The sequence below is a fragment of the Euleptes europaea genome, chromosome 8 (assembly GCF_029931775.1).
Source record: "Euleptes europaea isolate rEulEur1 chromosome 8, rEulEur1.hap1, whole genome shotgun sequence".
Lineage (NCBI taxonomy): Eukaryota > Metazoa > Chordata > Lepidosauria > Squamata > Sphaerodactylidae > Euleptes > Euleptes europaea.
This window is the reverse complement of record NC_079319.1, coordinates 46,197,619-46,214,769: the sequence shown is the minus strand read 5'-3', so window position 1 is coordinate 46,214,769 and position 17,151 is coordinate 46,197,619. Positions and strand designations below refer to the sequence as shown.

The window sequence follows — 17,151 nt, the reverse complement described above, 5'->3', positions numbered from 1 at the left end:
CCAATGCATTATCCAGTTTATCTCTCAGCATTTACATTAGCCCTCTCTTAGGACAAACAGCAGTGATTTTAGCAAATTGCCTCAGATGTACTGGAATTTTACCTGCATGAACACCTGCATGGCATTACTGATGTAGTATTTAGCTCTATCAAAATCATCCTGCAAAATGTAGAGAAGACTCAGCTCTTGGCTGTAGTACATTTCTATCAGAGCTTTCTTCTGTTCTGTCTTCATAGCCTCATCAATAAACGTCAACAAGGATTGGTCATCGCCACCATGAAGGAGCAGTTTTAGCTTGCTGCGAATTATATATGGTAGATAGGTTTCCTGCAAGCAAGATGGGAAATACTGCTTTAAGGTCAGAGAGGTGAAAGTGAATACTGCTTTTGATACATCATGCTGCTTTTGGCTTACAACTGTGTGGAAGTCATATACAGTGAGGGAAAAAAGTATTTGATCCCCTGCTGAATTTGCCCGTTTGCCCTCTGACAAAGAAATGACCAGTCCATAATTTTAATGGTAGGTTTATTGTAGCTGTGAGAGACAGAATAACAGGAAAAACCCCAGAAATCCAGAAGACAAAAGTCAGAGATTGATGTGCATTATAATGAGTGAAATAAGTATTTGATCCCTTTGCAAAAGATGACTTAGTACTTGGTGGCAAAACCCTTGCTGGCAATTACAGAGGTCAGACGTTTCTTGTAGGTGGCTACCAGGTTTGCACACATCTCAGGAGGTATTTTGTCCCACTCCTCTTTGCAGATCCTCTCCAAGTCAGTAAGATTTCGAGGCTGATGTGTAGCTACTCGAACCTTCAGCTCCCTCCACAGATTTTCGATGGGATTAAGGTCTGGAGACTGGCTAGGCCACTCCAGGACCTTAATGTGCTTCTTCTGGAGCCACTCCTTTGTTGCCTTGGCCGTGTGTTTTGGGTCATTGTCATGCTGGAATACCCATCCTCGATCCATTTTCAATGCCCTGGCTGAGGGAAGGAGGTGCTCACCCAAGATTTGACGATACATGGTCCCGTCCATCGTCCCTTCGATGCGGTGAAGGTGTCCTGTCCCCTTAGCAGAAAAACACCCCCAAAGCATAATATGTCCCCCTCCATGTTTGACGGTGGGGAAGGTGCTCTTGGGGTCATAGGCAGCATTCCTCCTCCTCCAAACACGGCGAGTTGAGTTGATGCCAAAGAGCTCGATTTTGGTCTCATCTGACCACAACACTTTCACCCAGTTCTCCTCTGGGTCATTCAGATGTGCATTGGCAAACTGCAGACAGGCCTGTACATGTGCTGTCTTGAGCAAGGGGACCTTGCAGGCTCTGCAAGATCTCAGTCCTTCACGGTGTAGTGTGTTACCAACTGTTTTCATGGTGACTATGGTCCCAGCTGCCCTGAGATCATTGACAAGTTCCCCCCGTGTAGTTCTGGGCTGCTTCATCACCGTTCTCATCATTGCAACTCCACAAGATGAGATCTTGCATGTCTTGGCCCTGACATCCTTGGACAGCTCTTTGGTCTTGGTCATGGTGGCTAGTTTGGAATCAGATGGATTGCTTCTGTCGACCGCAGAACCCTAACCCTAATCTGGCTGGTTGATAGGGGATCAAATACTTATTTCACTCATTATAATGCACATGAATCTCTGACTTTTGTCTTCTGGGTTTCTGGGGTTTTTCCTGTTGTTATCCTGTCTCTCACAGCTACAATAAACCTACCATTAAAATAATGGACTGGTCATTTCTTCATCAGGGGGCAAACGGGCAAATTCAGCAGGGGATCAAATACTTTTTCCCCTCACTGTAGAACATGTTGCCATGCTCTAGGAGACTGATGTTTTACTAATGTATTTAGACAACATGCAGTTCCAATTACGTTGTTTTTAGTTTTAATCAGAGACTAATACTATGTACAGATGTGAAGGGCCAAGAAAATAAATAGAAAAATTTGGACATTTGGAGGAGCACTGAATAAAACTCCTATGAAATATTTTTCCCCCTGTGGAATAAGTGAAATGCTTTTTAGGACAAGTTTTAACTGACTCAAAAAGTATTTTGAGGAGCACTGGGAAAAACTCCTATGATATTTTCCCCCCTTTTGCAACAAGTGCAATGCATTTTAAAACATGTTTTTATTCACTCAAAATGTATAGCATGAAAAAAGGTTTCCCTCCCATTTTTTCATTGGAAAAACTGGGAAATTTGGGGGTACACTGAAAAAAAAACATATGAAATATGCTACCCTTTTGGGAATGTGTGAAATAATCACTATGGTACAATAAACACATACAGTTTTTTAAAGCTAGAAACTATACAGGCAAACAAATCTTTTTTCCAGACCTGATAAAATGGATTGCTCCAAGTTTTATTCAGGTCTGGCGGCTGTTTATCATCAATGTTAACAGTGGAACAATATTCCAAAGACTTCCATTCTGTCAGATGGTTGTAACATTCAAGAGAAGCAAATTCCCAAAAATCCTTTTCTGCTTCTGTTGGTTCCTCATCAGACCAGTCTTGTTTAGAAAGTGCCTATAGGTGCAAAGATGAACAATGTCTTAGTGACAAATGGCTAGCGCACAGCACACTTTCATTCACAGACTGCGCAAAGACTACAAGATTTTATATTTTATAAAATATTTATTTTATTATTTTATACAATATTTATATTCCATCTTTCTCTACATACAAGGAGTCTCAAAGCAATTCCTCCAGTAATTCCTCGAAGTCTGTACGCCTTTTAGCATACCAGTAGAGTTGCCTTATTCTGCCTTATTCTGAAATCCCAAAGAATCTTCTAAATCCATTGAAATCAATGGCTTACAAAGGTTTGACTCTGCTTCAGATTGCACTGATGGATGACTAAGGGGCATGAAATGGCAGCGCACCATGGGCCTTTTTCATGTGCATTCCATGCTTTTCATTTCCCATAGTTACTAAGGCTGCAATCCTGAAAGGGGGGGGAATTGTCTTAGGAGCTGGCATGACCCTGAGCCGGCGTAGGTGCCACTTTATTCCATGATAAAGTGGCACCTAAGCTGGCGCAGGGGCAAACACGTCGGTGTCCAGGAGCCACAGAGCTCTGCCAGCCCGTTGCCAGCGCAGCCGGGAACAAAATCCCAGAAGAGAACGCCTGCGCTGGAGTCGGGGAGGTACTCTCAGGGGCGGAACTGCCTTTGGGAACACCCCCTTGAGCTTCAACGTGGCTGCGCCACCTCCCCCTTTGTTTTGTTTTTTATTATTTTCAACTGCTCTTTTTCCCTCCATGGCAGCCAGGAAGCCTCGGAGGAGGTGGTGCGCGGCTGCACCACTCCCGGACGCTACCTAACTGCCCCCCCTTTAGGATTGGGCTGCCCAACAACTATCCTAGTCAAATGAGAAAATTATGATTCAGAGAGCTTTCTAAAAATAGACACTGAGCCTGAGCAATTACTCTTTTTTTGATTCAGACACCTGAAAATAAGATGTTTTATAAAACATAAAATATACCTCATCATACTGTTTAGCTGCTTCAGCATAATCACTGTTTGCTTCTGCTAATAAGGCCTTTTGAGTGATTTCTTTAGTACCAATTTTTCCACTAAAAATACCCCGCAGGACATCGTAATCTCCAACAGATCGATAAAGCCTAGAAAGTGAACACCATCCAAGATCAATTTGAATTTACCAAGAACACATTTATTATCCTAATTTCTAATGAACAACATGATTTCCACAACCATAAACAAGGAGTTAACTTTTATTTTCGGCTTAAACACAACACCAGGTAAATTAATACAACGTTTCTTCACACTTTAACTTTTGAACCACAGCTATATTCAGGCGCTGTGGATTCTCCGTTACAAGTTGTCTTTCTCTCAGTCAGCTCTTTTGCGGCATGCTGGTGTTGAGCTTAGAACTCCTTCACTCAGCCAGAACTTCTAACTGAACTGACCAGCTTTTAACTGTCAGCCTCTCACCACCCTCCCATCAGTTCCCACTAGGCGCTCTAAGGGAGAGGCGGAACCTAACCTGTCCGCCACAGCAGTTTAACAACCATTGACTCTCACTCACTTATATAAGAGCAGCCCAGAAAGATCAGAACAATGGTCTATCAAATGGGGGTGTCGAAATCAATTGTTATGAGGGCTGGATATGACATAAATGTCACCTGGTCAGGCCAGGCCAGGCCATGCCTCGCCAGCCCAGATCAAGAGTGGAGGGGTGGTGGCAGCCTTGGCTGGCTCAAGGGGCGGATAAGAGCTCTCAATGGCCAGATCCGGCCCACGGGCCTTATGTTTGACACCCTTGGTCTATCGAGTCTAGAATCCTGACTAGCATAACAGTCAACGAGATGCCCCTGTAAGGCCTCCAAGCAGGACCAGAGGCCCCCAGCCTCTCCTTGTGCTTGTCTCCAGCAACTGCCCTCCAGATATATTTGTACATTGAACTGACAATTTTACTAAGCTATCCACCATGATGCCAAAATCTCTTTCCTAGTCAGCATCAGTTCAGAGCCCATCAGCACTCATCTCTACACTAGGACTAAGTAAACAACTAAGAACAACTTACTTGGCTAGTTCAATCCATCGGATTACATCTGGAGAAAGCTCGGTCTTTCCACGCATCCTTTTAGCGGGTGGCTCCTCCTCTTCGCTAGAAAGGTGAACTAAAGCTTGCTCAAGAAGAAGGATACCCACAGGGTGCTGTAAACTTGCCAAGCAGCTAGTACTCACACTGGAAGGGTTCAGGTCCAGCAGCATTTTGTGCTGATAGCTCATCTCCTATTACACAAAACGTAGTTAGCTATTGCTTTCTTGGGCCAGCGTAGTATACAACAGCCACACGTTTAATTCCCCATTTCTCTCCATAATGTCTAGGACAACAGGACCGCTAACCATAGTTAACTGCAAACCTCAACCTCAGTTCAGAAACCAGGTATGAGTATGGGCCCCATTCCAAATTCAAAACCATGACTGCTTTAGGGAGTGTTGCATCTACACTGGTCCTTCTTAAAGTTTCAGCCTTTCAAAGTGATTCCCCCCCCCCTACCTGGATGCAGGCGATGAATGGTGGGAAATATAACACGGATGTGGTAAGGAAGCAATTAAAGTTCTGCACCAGCTGTTGGATGGTGCTATTCTTCTCTGGCTGAGATTTCGATTTTTTCATTTCTTCCAAAATTCCAGCAAACAAACTGCTGAAGAGCTGTTTAGCCAGTGTAGAGTCTCTCTATAACCAATAACAGAAGTAGGAAGTCTCAAGACAAATGTTTACAACAGTATGCCACTGGCATTTCCATAGCACAGAGATAGCAATTTATAAGACTGGAAGGAAACCCCTAATTCCTACAGCGAATGAATGATCACGTTTTATGGTATAGTAACTGTTATATGCAAGTTCTCTTGTTGCAGTCTTGTAGCAAAGTTAATCAATGCTGAAACTATGTTACATGCCGCTGTATAAAACGAACGGTTTATATGCTATGAACCTTAGTTGTAAGAACTTACCGACTGCAGCAAGTCTTTCCTTTCCTCCCTACAGCTACTCTGAAAATGGTAAAGGGCAGAGCCCAAAACACAGTATTGCAAAGCTAAACATCTTAGAGGCAGCAAGCCATGAAATAGCCCTTTGGAAAGTCTGATACAACCAGTACTACCACATTTGGAAGCAGCAACCCACGCCAGACTGCAATAAAACAAATTCCGGATGTCATATGATAAGCTAAAACACATGCACTAGTATTTATTTAACTGGGATAAAGGCTACATTTCACAACTTAGTCAGGGGTGACTGCATGAAACCTGTATACAATTCAAGTAAAAAGTCAAACAGTTCCGAAATGAAACATGTTCTGGAGCAGCTTTATAAAACATGTTTTGTAAAACTGCATTTGGTTAATTTAAAACATGGTATGGCATACCTGCGCTAAGCCTTGCAGAGGAGTGATCAGACTGCTGTACTCAATCTGAATGTCAGGGAGATCCCCTTGCCTGTATCTCCTATACAGAGTGACCTGAGCATCATGCTTCATTTTCAGCTCCGTTTTCAATTCCTGAAACAAAATTGTTAAATTTACAATAACAACAACTTGAATATGGATTTTATCTAGGCCAGTTTGTAGAAGTTGTCGCAGAGTTAATTGCAAGTCACAGGGCGGTATTTTTAGAAACACGTTCCTCACCCTCTTCTGCCCTAAATACTGTCTTTCCTTTGATATATAAACAGCTTGAGCTTCTCGGTAGTTCGAGAAAAAGGAAAATTCAGCAGTACCTGGAAAACATTTGACATTTACAGGGTTTATCCCTCAATGAACCCTGAAGACGGAGGTAATGGTAGCCATGACACTCGAACAACCTAGAAGCTGCTCTCATATAAGTCAGCCATCTTTTTCTCTTTTTTTAAAAAAAAGTATTGATGGGAAAACTTCCTGATCACTGCAAGAAAAGGAAGCAGCAAAGCTTGAACAAGTAAAGTGACACTATGTTTCGACAGGAAAAAAATATATGGAAAGAGCAAGTGACCAGTCAAGATGGACCTCTCTGCTGGCAGAGAAAGGGAAAGACGCCCAGATCTTCAGTTCCTCAGCTTGTGGAGCCCAGGTAGGTTCGCTTGTCTCAAAACCTTGTGGTCTAATCTGCTTATAGGGTCATCTAAACCCTTCAGCCTCTCAACCTTCTCAGCCAGAAAAGCAAAACGTACTTCCATAGAGCTACTCTTGAAACCAATGTTGCAATGCAAGCTAAGTTTCCCCTTTTATGATCTATTCAGCAAAAGCAAACAAACCTTTTCTTGTTTCAGTTCAGCAACACCTTTCCTTGCATAAATCAGATTGAGCTTTTCTTGGTCCTTTAAGAAGCGTCTCCGCAGTCTCAGAATTTCTGCTCGCTCATCTATACCTAACACATATATGCAGGAAGAAAATTATTCTTCAAATATGCACACAGGAAATCAAATATATATTCTCTTGCTTTGCACAGAAAACCTTGTCAATTAAAAACCAAGGTAGAAGTTGTCCCCTATATCACCGTTTAAAACAAAATGAGACTTGCTAAAAATCCAAGGTCTTGTAAAGAGCTTTTCTAACAAAGTGGCTTAAGTTTTGAAACAGTGATTAACCCTTTGACTAAAAGACATGTGTGTTGCTTATACCAAAAAAAGAAACCTCTAACAAATATATTGGGGGGGGGGGGAAGCACACCTTTAGTTTTGCTATCCACCTCATCTCCTGGCAAGCCCAGCCTATTTTGCCTTTGACTAAAAGACATGTGTGTTGCTTATACCAAAAAAAGAAACCTCTAACAAATATATTGGGGGGGGGGGAAGAGATGCACACCTTTAGTTTTGCTATCCACCTCATCTCCTGGCAAGCCCAGCCTATTTTGCCCAAAATTGGGACCTGGCGGTTTGAAAGCAGCTCTCTGTGACCTGTCAGCCCGCTTGTGGATGAGCAACATGGATGAAGACAAGGATTCAGAAGATGAAGGAATTGTATATTCCGCAAAGGTGTCAACACTGTTTCCTATTAGCCAGTTAAAGGAGCTTCGCCCACCTGTAATAAGCAGAAAATGTTATCTAGGCAAGGCACATAAAAATGACTTGATCCCCCCAATGTATTGCTCTACTGTTTATAGTCTAGTTATACCCAAAAACCAACTAGATTAGGACAGAGCATCAGAAGCAAGTTCAATATGAAAACGGAGAAGCTTATTTAGAATCTGATATATATTCAGAAGTATACACAAGAACGTGAATGAGGAAGCAAGAATTCTATAGACAGCTCTTCATTAAACACTAGAGCTTCAAAATCCTTCCTATACAGACACTTGCCGATATTTTGTGTGGGTGTAAATTCATACTGTTGCTGCGTAGCCCTTAGTTGGCCACCCATAGATCCATGAGCCAAAAGGGAACCTTCTGGTGGTCGATGCCTGCTGGTGCTCTGGGAAGTTTGAGTTTCCACAAACATAGGAGTGAGTACAGTACTGTGGTAACGCCAATTTGAGTCAACAGAAAATTCCTAGAGGGGAAAAACAGAAGCTGCAGAAACTCTCTTTGGCACTGCTGTCTTTTTAGAACACAGAAATAACACTAAGACCACAGCTCTATGCACACTTGCTTGTGAGCAAGTCCTTCGGGGACTCAGTGACGCTTGTGAATGAATGTATATAGGATTGGGCTGCACATGATATCACGAGTCAAAAGATGAAGTATTTTACTTGGATAACACTGAGGATAGGAGGTTGGATCCAGCCAACTTTTTTTCCTCAATCTCATCCAATTCTCCTCCTTATTACAGCTCTCATTTCATATGGTTTTTATCCATGCAGGCCCCATGACCCCAAACATAGTCTTTTGGTGGTCGAAGAGGATGCCCTCCTTTTTTCACCAGCAGAAAAGCCGGCTGGATGTAACTCAGGAGTTGTTCATACAGAAACTATACTAAGAGAAGAACCTAGTTAAATGTCCCTACTTGAAATTTTCTTCTTAAACCAGAGTCTACCATCTAAATCCCGTTTTTTTCAATTCAGCTTTTCTACTATATTATTGTTGCTCAAACTCAATATTTGCATTTCTATCCTGATTTTTTATTTAAATCCCTAAAGCAGCTCTAAAATGAATAAAAGCAAAACTATTAAAGTCATTATAGAAATCACTATAAAAGTAGAGACAGCATATTAAAAAGTTCTAGTCTGTCACTTTTAGCATCAATACTCTACAACAAGGAATTTAGGAAACACATAATATTACAAAGACTAAGAACTTGATACCAATGGTCAAACACTATTATATCAAGTAGGGCAAAACCTCCCTTTTACTAATACTTTAAAATAAGACTAACTCATTAATTTTAAAATACAGTCAAAGAGTAAACTGAGAAGTACTTCTAAAAATAGTTAAAGGATATACTAAGGTATCATATAAGACAATAATGAAACAGGATACCTTGGCAATTCACCCATATCAGACTGAATGGGAGAAATACTACATTTTTGCTATTGCATATGACAGAAATGGAGTATGTAATATAAACTCACCTGAAATTTGCATTCAGACAGTGGATATTCAAACATTTTCCTGCAATAATCTGGGCTCTTGCTGGTCATTTCAAGAAGGAAATTGGTGGCTAAACTCAAGTACTGAGTTTCGATTTTGGTGGAGTATAAAGAACTTAATAAAGTCAACATACGATCAAGAGTGTTTCCTGGTAACCGAGTTTCATCACCCCAGAAATTCCTTACAATTAATCTGTGAAAGGGGGGAAAAAGGCAGAACTAGACATGCTTTTCTGAAAAAACAAAAAAACATTAATGTTGTGCTAGAAAAAGAATTCCTGTGGTATCCGGACAGCTGCATGTAACACTAATAGCACGATGGGAAATAAAAAGCTCCCTCAATCTATTTAAACAATCTTGTTTCCTATTTCATTTCTTATCAAGTCTTGTAAAATCAGAATTCTATAACTTAAATGGCTCTTCTGTTGAAGGAAAAGCCACTTAAGTTGGAGGAAGACTCCTTAGAGGATGGCTGAATCCACTCCAGCAGCAGGGACCCTCCACCTCAGGAAAGGGATGGAGTCTGCTTGACTCTCTTTCGAAGGACATGCAGTGCAGCCGACAGCTTGCAGTCGCCTAGCTTTTAGATCACTGGTTCCCAACCAGGGGTCCATGGACCCCCAGGGGTCTGCGAGAACTAAATTAAGGTCCGCGAAACAAAGTTATAAACCCATAATAAATTAATATTTTCAATTAAAAGTTCTCTATTATAAAATATATATATTCAAATATTATTCTAAGTTTAATGTTTAACAGTTATGATTAAAGTTTATTTTCAAATTCCCGGAATTTTTATTTTGAACCTTGGGGTCCCTGCACCGAACAAAAAAGTCCTAGTGGTCCCTGGTCAAAAAAAGGTTGGGAACCACTGTTCTAGATCATCCCACAGCACTAGTCAAAAACCATATTGACTGGTTGCTGAGATCCAGTAGCCCCAGAAATTGGCTGAGTGGTCCTTGCGAAGTACAGCTCTAATACAGTCATCAGTTTCTGAACTGGGTTTCACTTTATTTTCTAATGCAGAGGATTTCACCATATAGAGGGGCACCATTCTACATCTATAGGCAATACCAGCCCATGAACCTTTTCAATCAAATACTAGAGTTTTAGGTTATGTAAGATGCTGGGTTTTTTTCTATTTCTACGAGCAGCTCTGAATGTTTTTCTAGGCTCCTTCCCATCCCTGATCAGCCAGCCTTCGCCTAGAAGTTATTAGCCAAACAGGAAGTTTCTGCTGTGTCTAGCGCAAAGTGCATTCTTCCAGTCAAAGGATCATAACCTTCTGTGTCAGGGCCTTGAAGAATCAGCTGGTCCTCTGGAAACCACCCCTCATTGGTTAGGCACTGACAATACAAGCATTTTACTTAAATTCACTTTTAAAGTGTGGCTCATGTGGTTCTCACAGAGGACACCACAGAAGCCTCCATGAGGCACTCATGAGGCGCTATTTTGAGAGGAGGCTGACTGGTATGTGGCAAGCGCTGTGAGGGAGGAGAGGGGGGCTTGAGGGTCCCTGCAAAATCTTAAGTCAAAATCAGGGTGCCTGAGTTGCTAACTCTGAAAAACTGCTGGACCAGTGGGCATAATTGCTCCTCTGGGACAGGGTGCAAGGTAACATTGCTCTAACCGAAGGGAGTGCGGACAAGGCTGCTACATCCAAATTCCCTTGATCAAGGCAGAAGAGAAGCCCTGCCTTATGCCACTGTGTCAGAATTAGAATTAGTATTTACGAATTAAAATTACTTTAAAATGGAAAAGAACACCTCAGATAATTCAGTACGAGAAACAATATCCCATGCTCCAGAAACAAACATGGGAAAGCTCTTCAATGATGCGCTAGTATTAAATGGACAGTCTAGCACAGAAATTCCTGCTTCTCCCTATCCCAACAAATATACATTATCTATCACACCTTTATTTTGTCCTCCCCCAAGGAGCTTGAGGTGCAGTAGATACAAGAAGGGTGGTTCTTCCTTCCTCCATTTTACCCTCATAATAATATTTGGCGTAGACTAGACTGAAAAAACAGTGATTGATCCAAAAGTAACCAGAGAGCTCCATGGCTGAGTGGGGATTTAAACTAACTTTCCCTCTTCCAGCACTCACCATCTACATTACTCACTGAATGAATCAAATTTTAATGTTGTCACATTACTCACTGTAGTCCAGAATTCTCATCAATCAGTCCTTGAAGGAGAACTTCCTTTGCCGATTTGAACACCTCCAAAGACTTTTCATCTGCCTGGCTTTCAGAATCCCTGAAGAAAAAGGAAAAATAAATAATTCAGACTACCACAGACTCTTTCTCCCTTTCACACACATCTCGGGCTTCACTACATGCTACAAAGCCTTCGTGTTCGTTGGTGCACAAGACGAGGGCTTGTATCAGTCATACAATGGGAGTTTTGTGCCTCCCCGGCACACACCAGCCCTTTTCTGCAAGTGATCATGGTGCACTGGAAAAAGCATTTTCAGCCTCCCCCGCCTCACAACCTCATAGTTACTCTACAAAGCTGCTATTGGCTCTGTTGCAGAAGTTACACGTAGCCATATAAGTAATGTGATTTCATAATGGAGCCAACAGGGACTTCACGGAACCATCTGAAGATGCAAAAAAATGCTTGGGAGAAAGGCTGAATCTGCTTCTCCCTTTGTGACTTGAGAATGCACTGAATTTATAGAAGTAGTTTTTAGCACCCTAGCTACAACTGATGGCCAGGGTTTTTTCCAGAACAGCATGGTATGTGGTACAGAAAGCTGCAGAAAGAAGGTGAAGGGGTTAAAGCTGCCCCCACTCATACAAGAGTTGTTTTTGAAGGGTGGTGGTAATGGCTGGCTCCTCCTTCTTGCTACCTTACTGTTCAGAAAGATGCCCCACCCTCAACAACATCTTTTTGAGGTGTACCGGAAGCTGCTAGGGGAAGACAGAAAATATTTGTTCTGCAAAGGCACTCCATTTGTGAAAGCTTGAGTCCAAGCCACTGTAGGCTACCTGAGCAGTTACGTGACGTTAGTGCTCTGCCTTCCCTGATTCCAGGCACAGCTCTGAGTATGGATGTGGAAATGTGGCAGAGATTTCAGACAGGCATATATGGAAGCTAGAGCCATTGGTCACTTTTCTCCACACTGCTGCTCATCTGAACTTTCTTGGAGCAGCTGATGTTCTCTTGGGGCTGGTGAGGCAGAGACATTTGGCTGCTTAAAGAGAACCAACTGAGGAAGAAAGGCAGCCAGAAGCCTTTGTGGAGCTCACTTAACTTTTACTCCAGCTATGTTTGCTGGTTTCCAGGGAAGTTTCATAGTTCTTGACATTCAACATCTGGCTACTGTTCATGTGATAAACGTAAAAACAATGCAACAAATGAAAGAAAACTCACATGACAATTTTCTACAGCAAGTACACTTGAACTCCTACCTGTAATTATCATATATCCACATGAGAATGTCATACATCCGCCCCCGACACAGTGGTGAAGGATGAGCAATGAAGCCTGTTACTGTAGGCAGAAGCTCTAGTACTTCCGCTGGTTCTAGCTTAGGCAACATCTTGTTAACTATATCTAAACATACTGTTTGCCTCTCATCGTCTCTGGGGAGGAAAAGAACGGCTGCATTACTTGCATTATTCTTTCAACTGCATGGGATCAACTACTAAATACAAGAAGAACATTTAAAACAGTATTTTAGAATTTTATTTTTTTCACTTCAAAAGACACTTTCAGTTAATAGGTTTGTATTCACTTTTAAAAGTACAGTTCAACTGAATTTTAAAATAATCTACACTGTATGACCAATAAACATCACTTTAGATGTAAAAACTTGTTTAAAAAAAAGACCTTCCACCATTTATTTTCACTGAATGGGGAAAACGCTTTTCTGATTGCCCCCATCACAGCTGAAAAAAGAGAGCAAAGTTATCTTCCTTCTGTCTTCACAGGCAGAATACCTTCTTAGCCTTTCCTATTTATTTAAATAGGCTTATGCAGGACAGTTCTCCAACAGGCTATGTACCACTTGCAAGAAATAGACACTAACTGTACTAATCCTTACCTGTGGCTCATAACTTGTGTAAAATCCTTACTCTTCAACTGTAAGTACAAACTGGGTATTTCTTGGGCACGACACATTACCACTTCCAGACAGTAAGTTTTCATCACCCCATGAAGTTTTGGTATCAAGAAGAAGACTGTATTCATAAACCTTTCCACGACCAAGAACAAGAAAGCACAAGATGCAATAATACAGCTACAGAGTTGAATATTTTTAAGGGTGTATAACTCATAATTTTACAATACCTATCTGCAAGAGGAGGAAAGTTCTTTGCCAGTTTATTCAGGCACACAATAAATTTGTCCTCCCTGGTATTCTGATGTTGCTTTAATTGCTTTACGATGATGTCATAAATTGGCCCTTCATATATCTGAAAATTCAACAGATCATATGCACTTGTAAATGCCAAAAACGCAACCTGTTGAACAAACAGTTCTAGAAATAATAATTACTACTACAGTCAGTAGCATGAAACCTCTTAGGTGATCAAGTTAAGAGCTGCCTCTGTCTACAGAGAGCCAGTGTGGTATAGCTGTTAGGAGCATTGGACTAGTATCTGGAAGATCCAGGTTCAAGTCCCCACTTGTGCCACGGAAGCTCGCTGAGTAACCTTGAGCCAGTGACACTCTCCCAGTCTAGCCCACATCACAGGGTTATTGTGAGTATTAAGAGGAGACGAGGAAAATGATGTAAGATATTTTGGATCCCCATTGGAGAGAAAGGCATGGTATAAATGATTCGAATAAAAAATAAATACGGGTCTCTCCATACTGACACAGTCCATCATTGTCCCCCACAGGAGTAGATAATTTTGGGGGAGGCCAGTGCTCTCAATGAATGCTAGTCCCAATAAGACTGAAATCTTTGTTTCAGAGGCACGAGACCTCTGCTTCCCAAATTCTGGGCACAAGCTAGGGATGTCTATGTCCATCATGCCTTGCTAGTAAGTTCTCAGAGCATTTGGATAGCTACTCTTGGGAGGCAGAGTGCTGAACTAAACGGACAACTGCCCCAATGCAGGATGTCAATCCCTGTTTTTATTACAAGGATATTTCTTCTGTGAACCAATCTTTCCCCCTAGAATGTGATGCTACTATTGAAATTCAGTGGACTAGTAAAGGTGAATAAACACTGGCTTAAGAATGCCACAACACCCACTTAAGAATCAAGTGTCAAAATAAAATGTTATAGAACAGAAACCTACAGCTTTCTTTGGTTCAGAATTTGTAAAATACCCATCATATTATACTCACATTTTCCTTTTCAGCAATATATTGAAGAACAAGTCCCAGCACTTCCGCTGCAGCTGCATATACCTCCTTGTATCTTATTAAGGCCATATTGTTAGCCAAAGCTTGGTAGTATCTAGCATTTTAAAAAAATCTGCTGTGATAATCACAGAATAGCATTTAATAGCTAATACTTTTTTTTATTTATTTACGTTATTTATGATGACACTCTGCCACGGAAGCTTGCTGGGTGACCTTGGGCATCACCCATTTAAAGCCTAACCTACCTCATAGGGTTGTTGTGAGGACAAACTGGAGGTGAGGAGAGGGATGTAAGCTAATCTGGGTCCTCATTATGGAGAAAGGCAGGGTATAAGTGAAGTGAAATAAAAATAAAGAAATAAAACTAATGTGTAAATGTGCACAGTAAATACTGACGGGTGACTCATGCAAGTGTACTATAGTTTAACCTGGGGAAAGCGTCTGCATGATCTCCTTTACACACTACCACTGCAACTGCAGAATTCCCCCTTGTGAACTTGGTGCTAGAGCACAACTGAGACACCTGGAGTTAAAACTAGAGCCCAAACTATCAGAAGAAATTGTGGACACATGAAGCAATGGAGAAATCACAATACTTATTTGATCCAAAGTTCTAACCCTATACAACACACACATATATTCCATAGGGACGACACTGCAAAGATTATTGTTGAAACTGGCTGGCCCTATGAAAAGTTGCCACTACAGGCCTCCAGAAATACATTTCAGCTTCTTCTGAAAGGTGAGTGCATCTCTTCATTTTGAGATTTTGGCCTGTTGACAAAGATGGCCTGTATACCCTCTTACTGCGGATAAGAAATGTGAGATACTAAGATGCAAGGGTTTCAAGTATGCCTCTCTACTGCCCAAACTCTTTGTGCTCTGTATGTGCCTATCTCACAAAACTCAAGTTCAGAAAGTTGTTTTTCTTACCTCACATTATCTATTTCACATTTTGGATCATAGGGAGGCAAGTTATTAGCAAGAACAATTCCTAATAACTGAATTCCCACAGAGCTGTCTTTTGTATTCGGATCTCCACCAGAAAACCGCTCAAATATTATCCTGTAACAAACAAAAGGATAGAAGACAAACATGAAAAACAGTAACTGAGATGTTAAAGTCAATGGCCAAATTCTTATATTTGTTAGACGTGCATAAGCTGGAAAACTTCAGAAATCCTATACAGACCAACTTTTCTTATCCACATCCAGCTCTCCTACTGGTTTGTTTGGGTTTTCCAAGGACATAAAACCACTGAAGCTTCAACTCTCTAAGCTATTCTGCAGCATTAGTTTCAATTGTGCTTGTTGGTAATTATCACATCAACAGAGAAATGGCAAAAAGTAAACACTTCAGTCCAATGGTGCCGTAGCACAAGCAGAAAACGTTTCACAAACCATGCAAGGAGGGAATCCTGCAAGATAATCACTTGGACCACCTTTCAGATGATATACTGACACCCCCCCTTGCAAGTGACTTTTGAGAGCATGTATTGGAGCTGCAGCAAAAAGGAATAAACAAAGCCACAAGCAGAACTCAAATTATAGCTTTTCCCTTTTCTGAAAAGAACTGTTCAGGAACAGGTTAAGAACAGAAGATAGGCAGGATACTGGAAGACTGAAGATTGAAGTTTTTCAAACTTCCCTCTCCAGTATGCTTAAACAATTTGGTATAAATGCAAGTGCTATTAGAAATCATTAGATTTAAATATCCAAAAATGGTCCCTTGCTGAGAATTAGACTGAACTATGTGGGTGCTTTTGTGATCACAAGTTGCAGATCTTTGAAATGTTCATCATTTACCCTAGCTTTATTTTTCAACTACAAAATGTCTTTATTAGATTGTTACCTGTAAGGTATGCTGAGACAGTCCTTCCAGCACTCTACTACTGTCTTTATAATTTCCAGGTTATGTCTGAACACTGCTCTTTTCTGGTGAAATGCATTCTTCATCAAGAACTCAAGCAACCTGTTAGCTAGGATTTCATCCTTAATGTTTCCCTAGTGTGAAGAGATAACAAAGCAGCACAGCTACTTTACAGACAAGAACTTCTTGAAGTAAAAAAATAAATATTACATAGGCAACACATAAGATTTTCCCGCTGTAAATCCCCCCCATTAAAATTAACTGGTTACTTAATCTATGGCCAATACATATACCTCCACTAGATCAGGTCATTATGACAAAATGCTTGCTATACTTCCTTACTTTCGGAGTAGCGATACTAGTCCAGGACAGCAAGGTGACCACTATTTCCACCACCATGTAATGAATTCCCTCTCCTCCATTATCTCCAGAAACAATCAATTGCAGCAAGGGGCCTAAAAACTCCTTTGCGTACGGCTGGAAAACCTACAAAAGAAAAATAAGAATTCATCTAAAGAAGAATGCCATTTTGGAAACTGCTGTACAGCACTAATACAGTAAATGAAATGAGTAAGACAATTTTCCTGAGAATGAAGTGCACTGAAAAATGCAAAACATTTGATGCTTTAGTGATAAGTCATTCATGATGCCCATGTAGAAAAATGAACGTTATCTTTGAAGGTTTATATTTATGTTTGAATAGATGGGTTATATTTGGACAATGAATATATAAGGCAATTAAATGTGCTTTTCAATCAAATCCCCCCTTCTCTTAGTTGTTTCCCCAATTAGGAGTTACAGATGCAGGCACAAATTTTATTTGGCACTGCAAACAGCAACTCTTACCATGTTATCAAGAAAAGCACAAACTTAAGCAAAAATTAATACAAATTTAGCAAAGCTGAAGTGAAATTAACATCTCTGTGATG

The 17,151-nt window shown here is 41.0% G+C and overlaps 1 protein-coding gene across 1 annotated transcript in view; it reads right to left on the bottom strand.

The window, feature by feature from the left end:
• The window catches only part of PRKDC (protein kinase, DNA-activated, catalytic subunit), a 100,494-nt gene that overhangs the window by 28,004 nt on the left and 55,339 nt on the right, over positions 1-17,151 (bottom strand). The window contains exons 49-66 of the mRNA XM_056854053.1: positions 16,565-16,708; positions 16,205-16,356; positions 15,287-15,418; positions 14,336-14,447; positions 13,328-13,452; positions 13,083-13,232; positions 12,448-12,621; positions 11,192-11,290; positions 9,015-9,225; positions 7,807-7,996; positions 7,313-7,528; positions 6,763-6,875; positions 5,900-6,031; positions 5,029-5,208; positions 4,549-4,760; positions 3,487-3,625; positions 2,341-2,529; positions 103-327 (exon numbers count right to left, since the gene is read on the bottom strand). Of these exons, the coding sequence (XP_056710031.1) occupies positions 103-327; positions 2,341-2,529; positions 3,487-3,625; positions 4,549-4,760; positions 5,029-5,208; positions 5,900-6,031; positions 6,763-6,875; positions 7,313-7,528; positions 7,807-7,996; positions 9,015-9,225; positions 11,192-11,290; positions 12,448-12,621; positions 13,083-13,232; positions 13,328-13,452; positions 14,336-14,447; positions 15,287-15,418; positions 16,205-16,356; positions 16,565-16,708 (2,895 nt within the window). The remainder of the gene's footprint in view (positions 1-102; positions 328-2,340; positions 2,530-3,486; positions 3,626-4,548; positions 4,761-5,028; positions 5,209-5,899; positions 6,032-6,762; positions 6,876-7,312; positions 7,529-7,806; positions 7,997-9,014; positions 9,226-11,191; positions 11,291-12,447; positions 12,622-13,082; positions 13,233-13,327; positions 13,453-14,335; positions 14,448-15,286; positions 15,419-16,204; positions 16,357-16,564; positions 16,709-17,151) is intronic.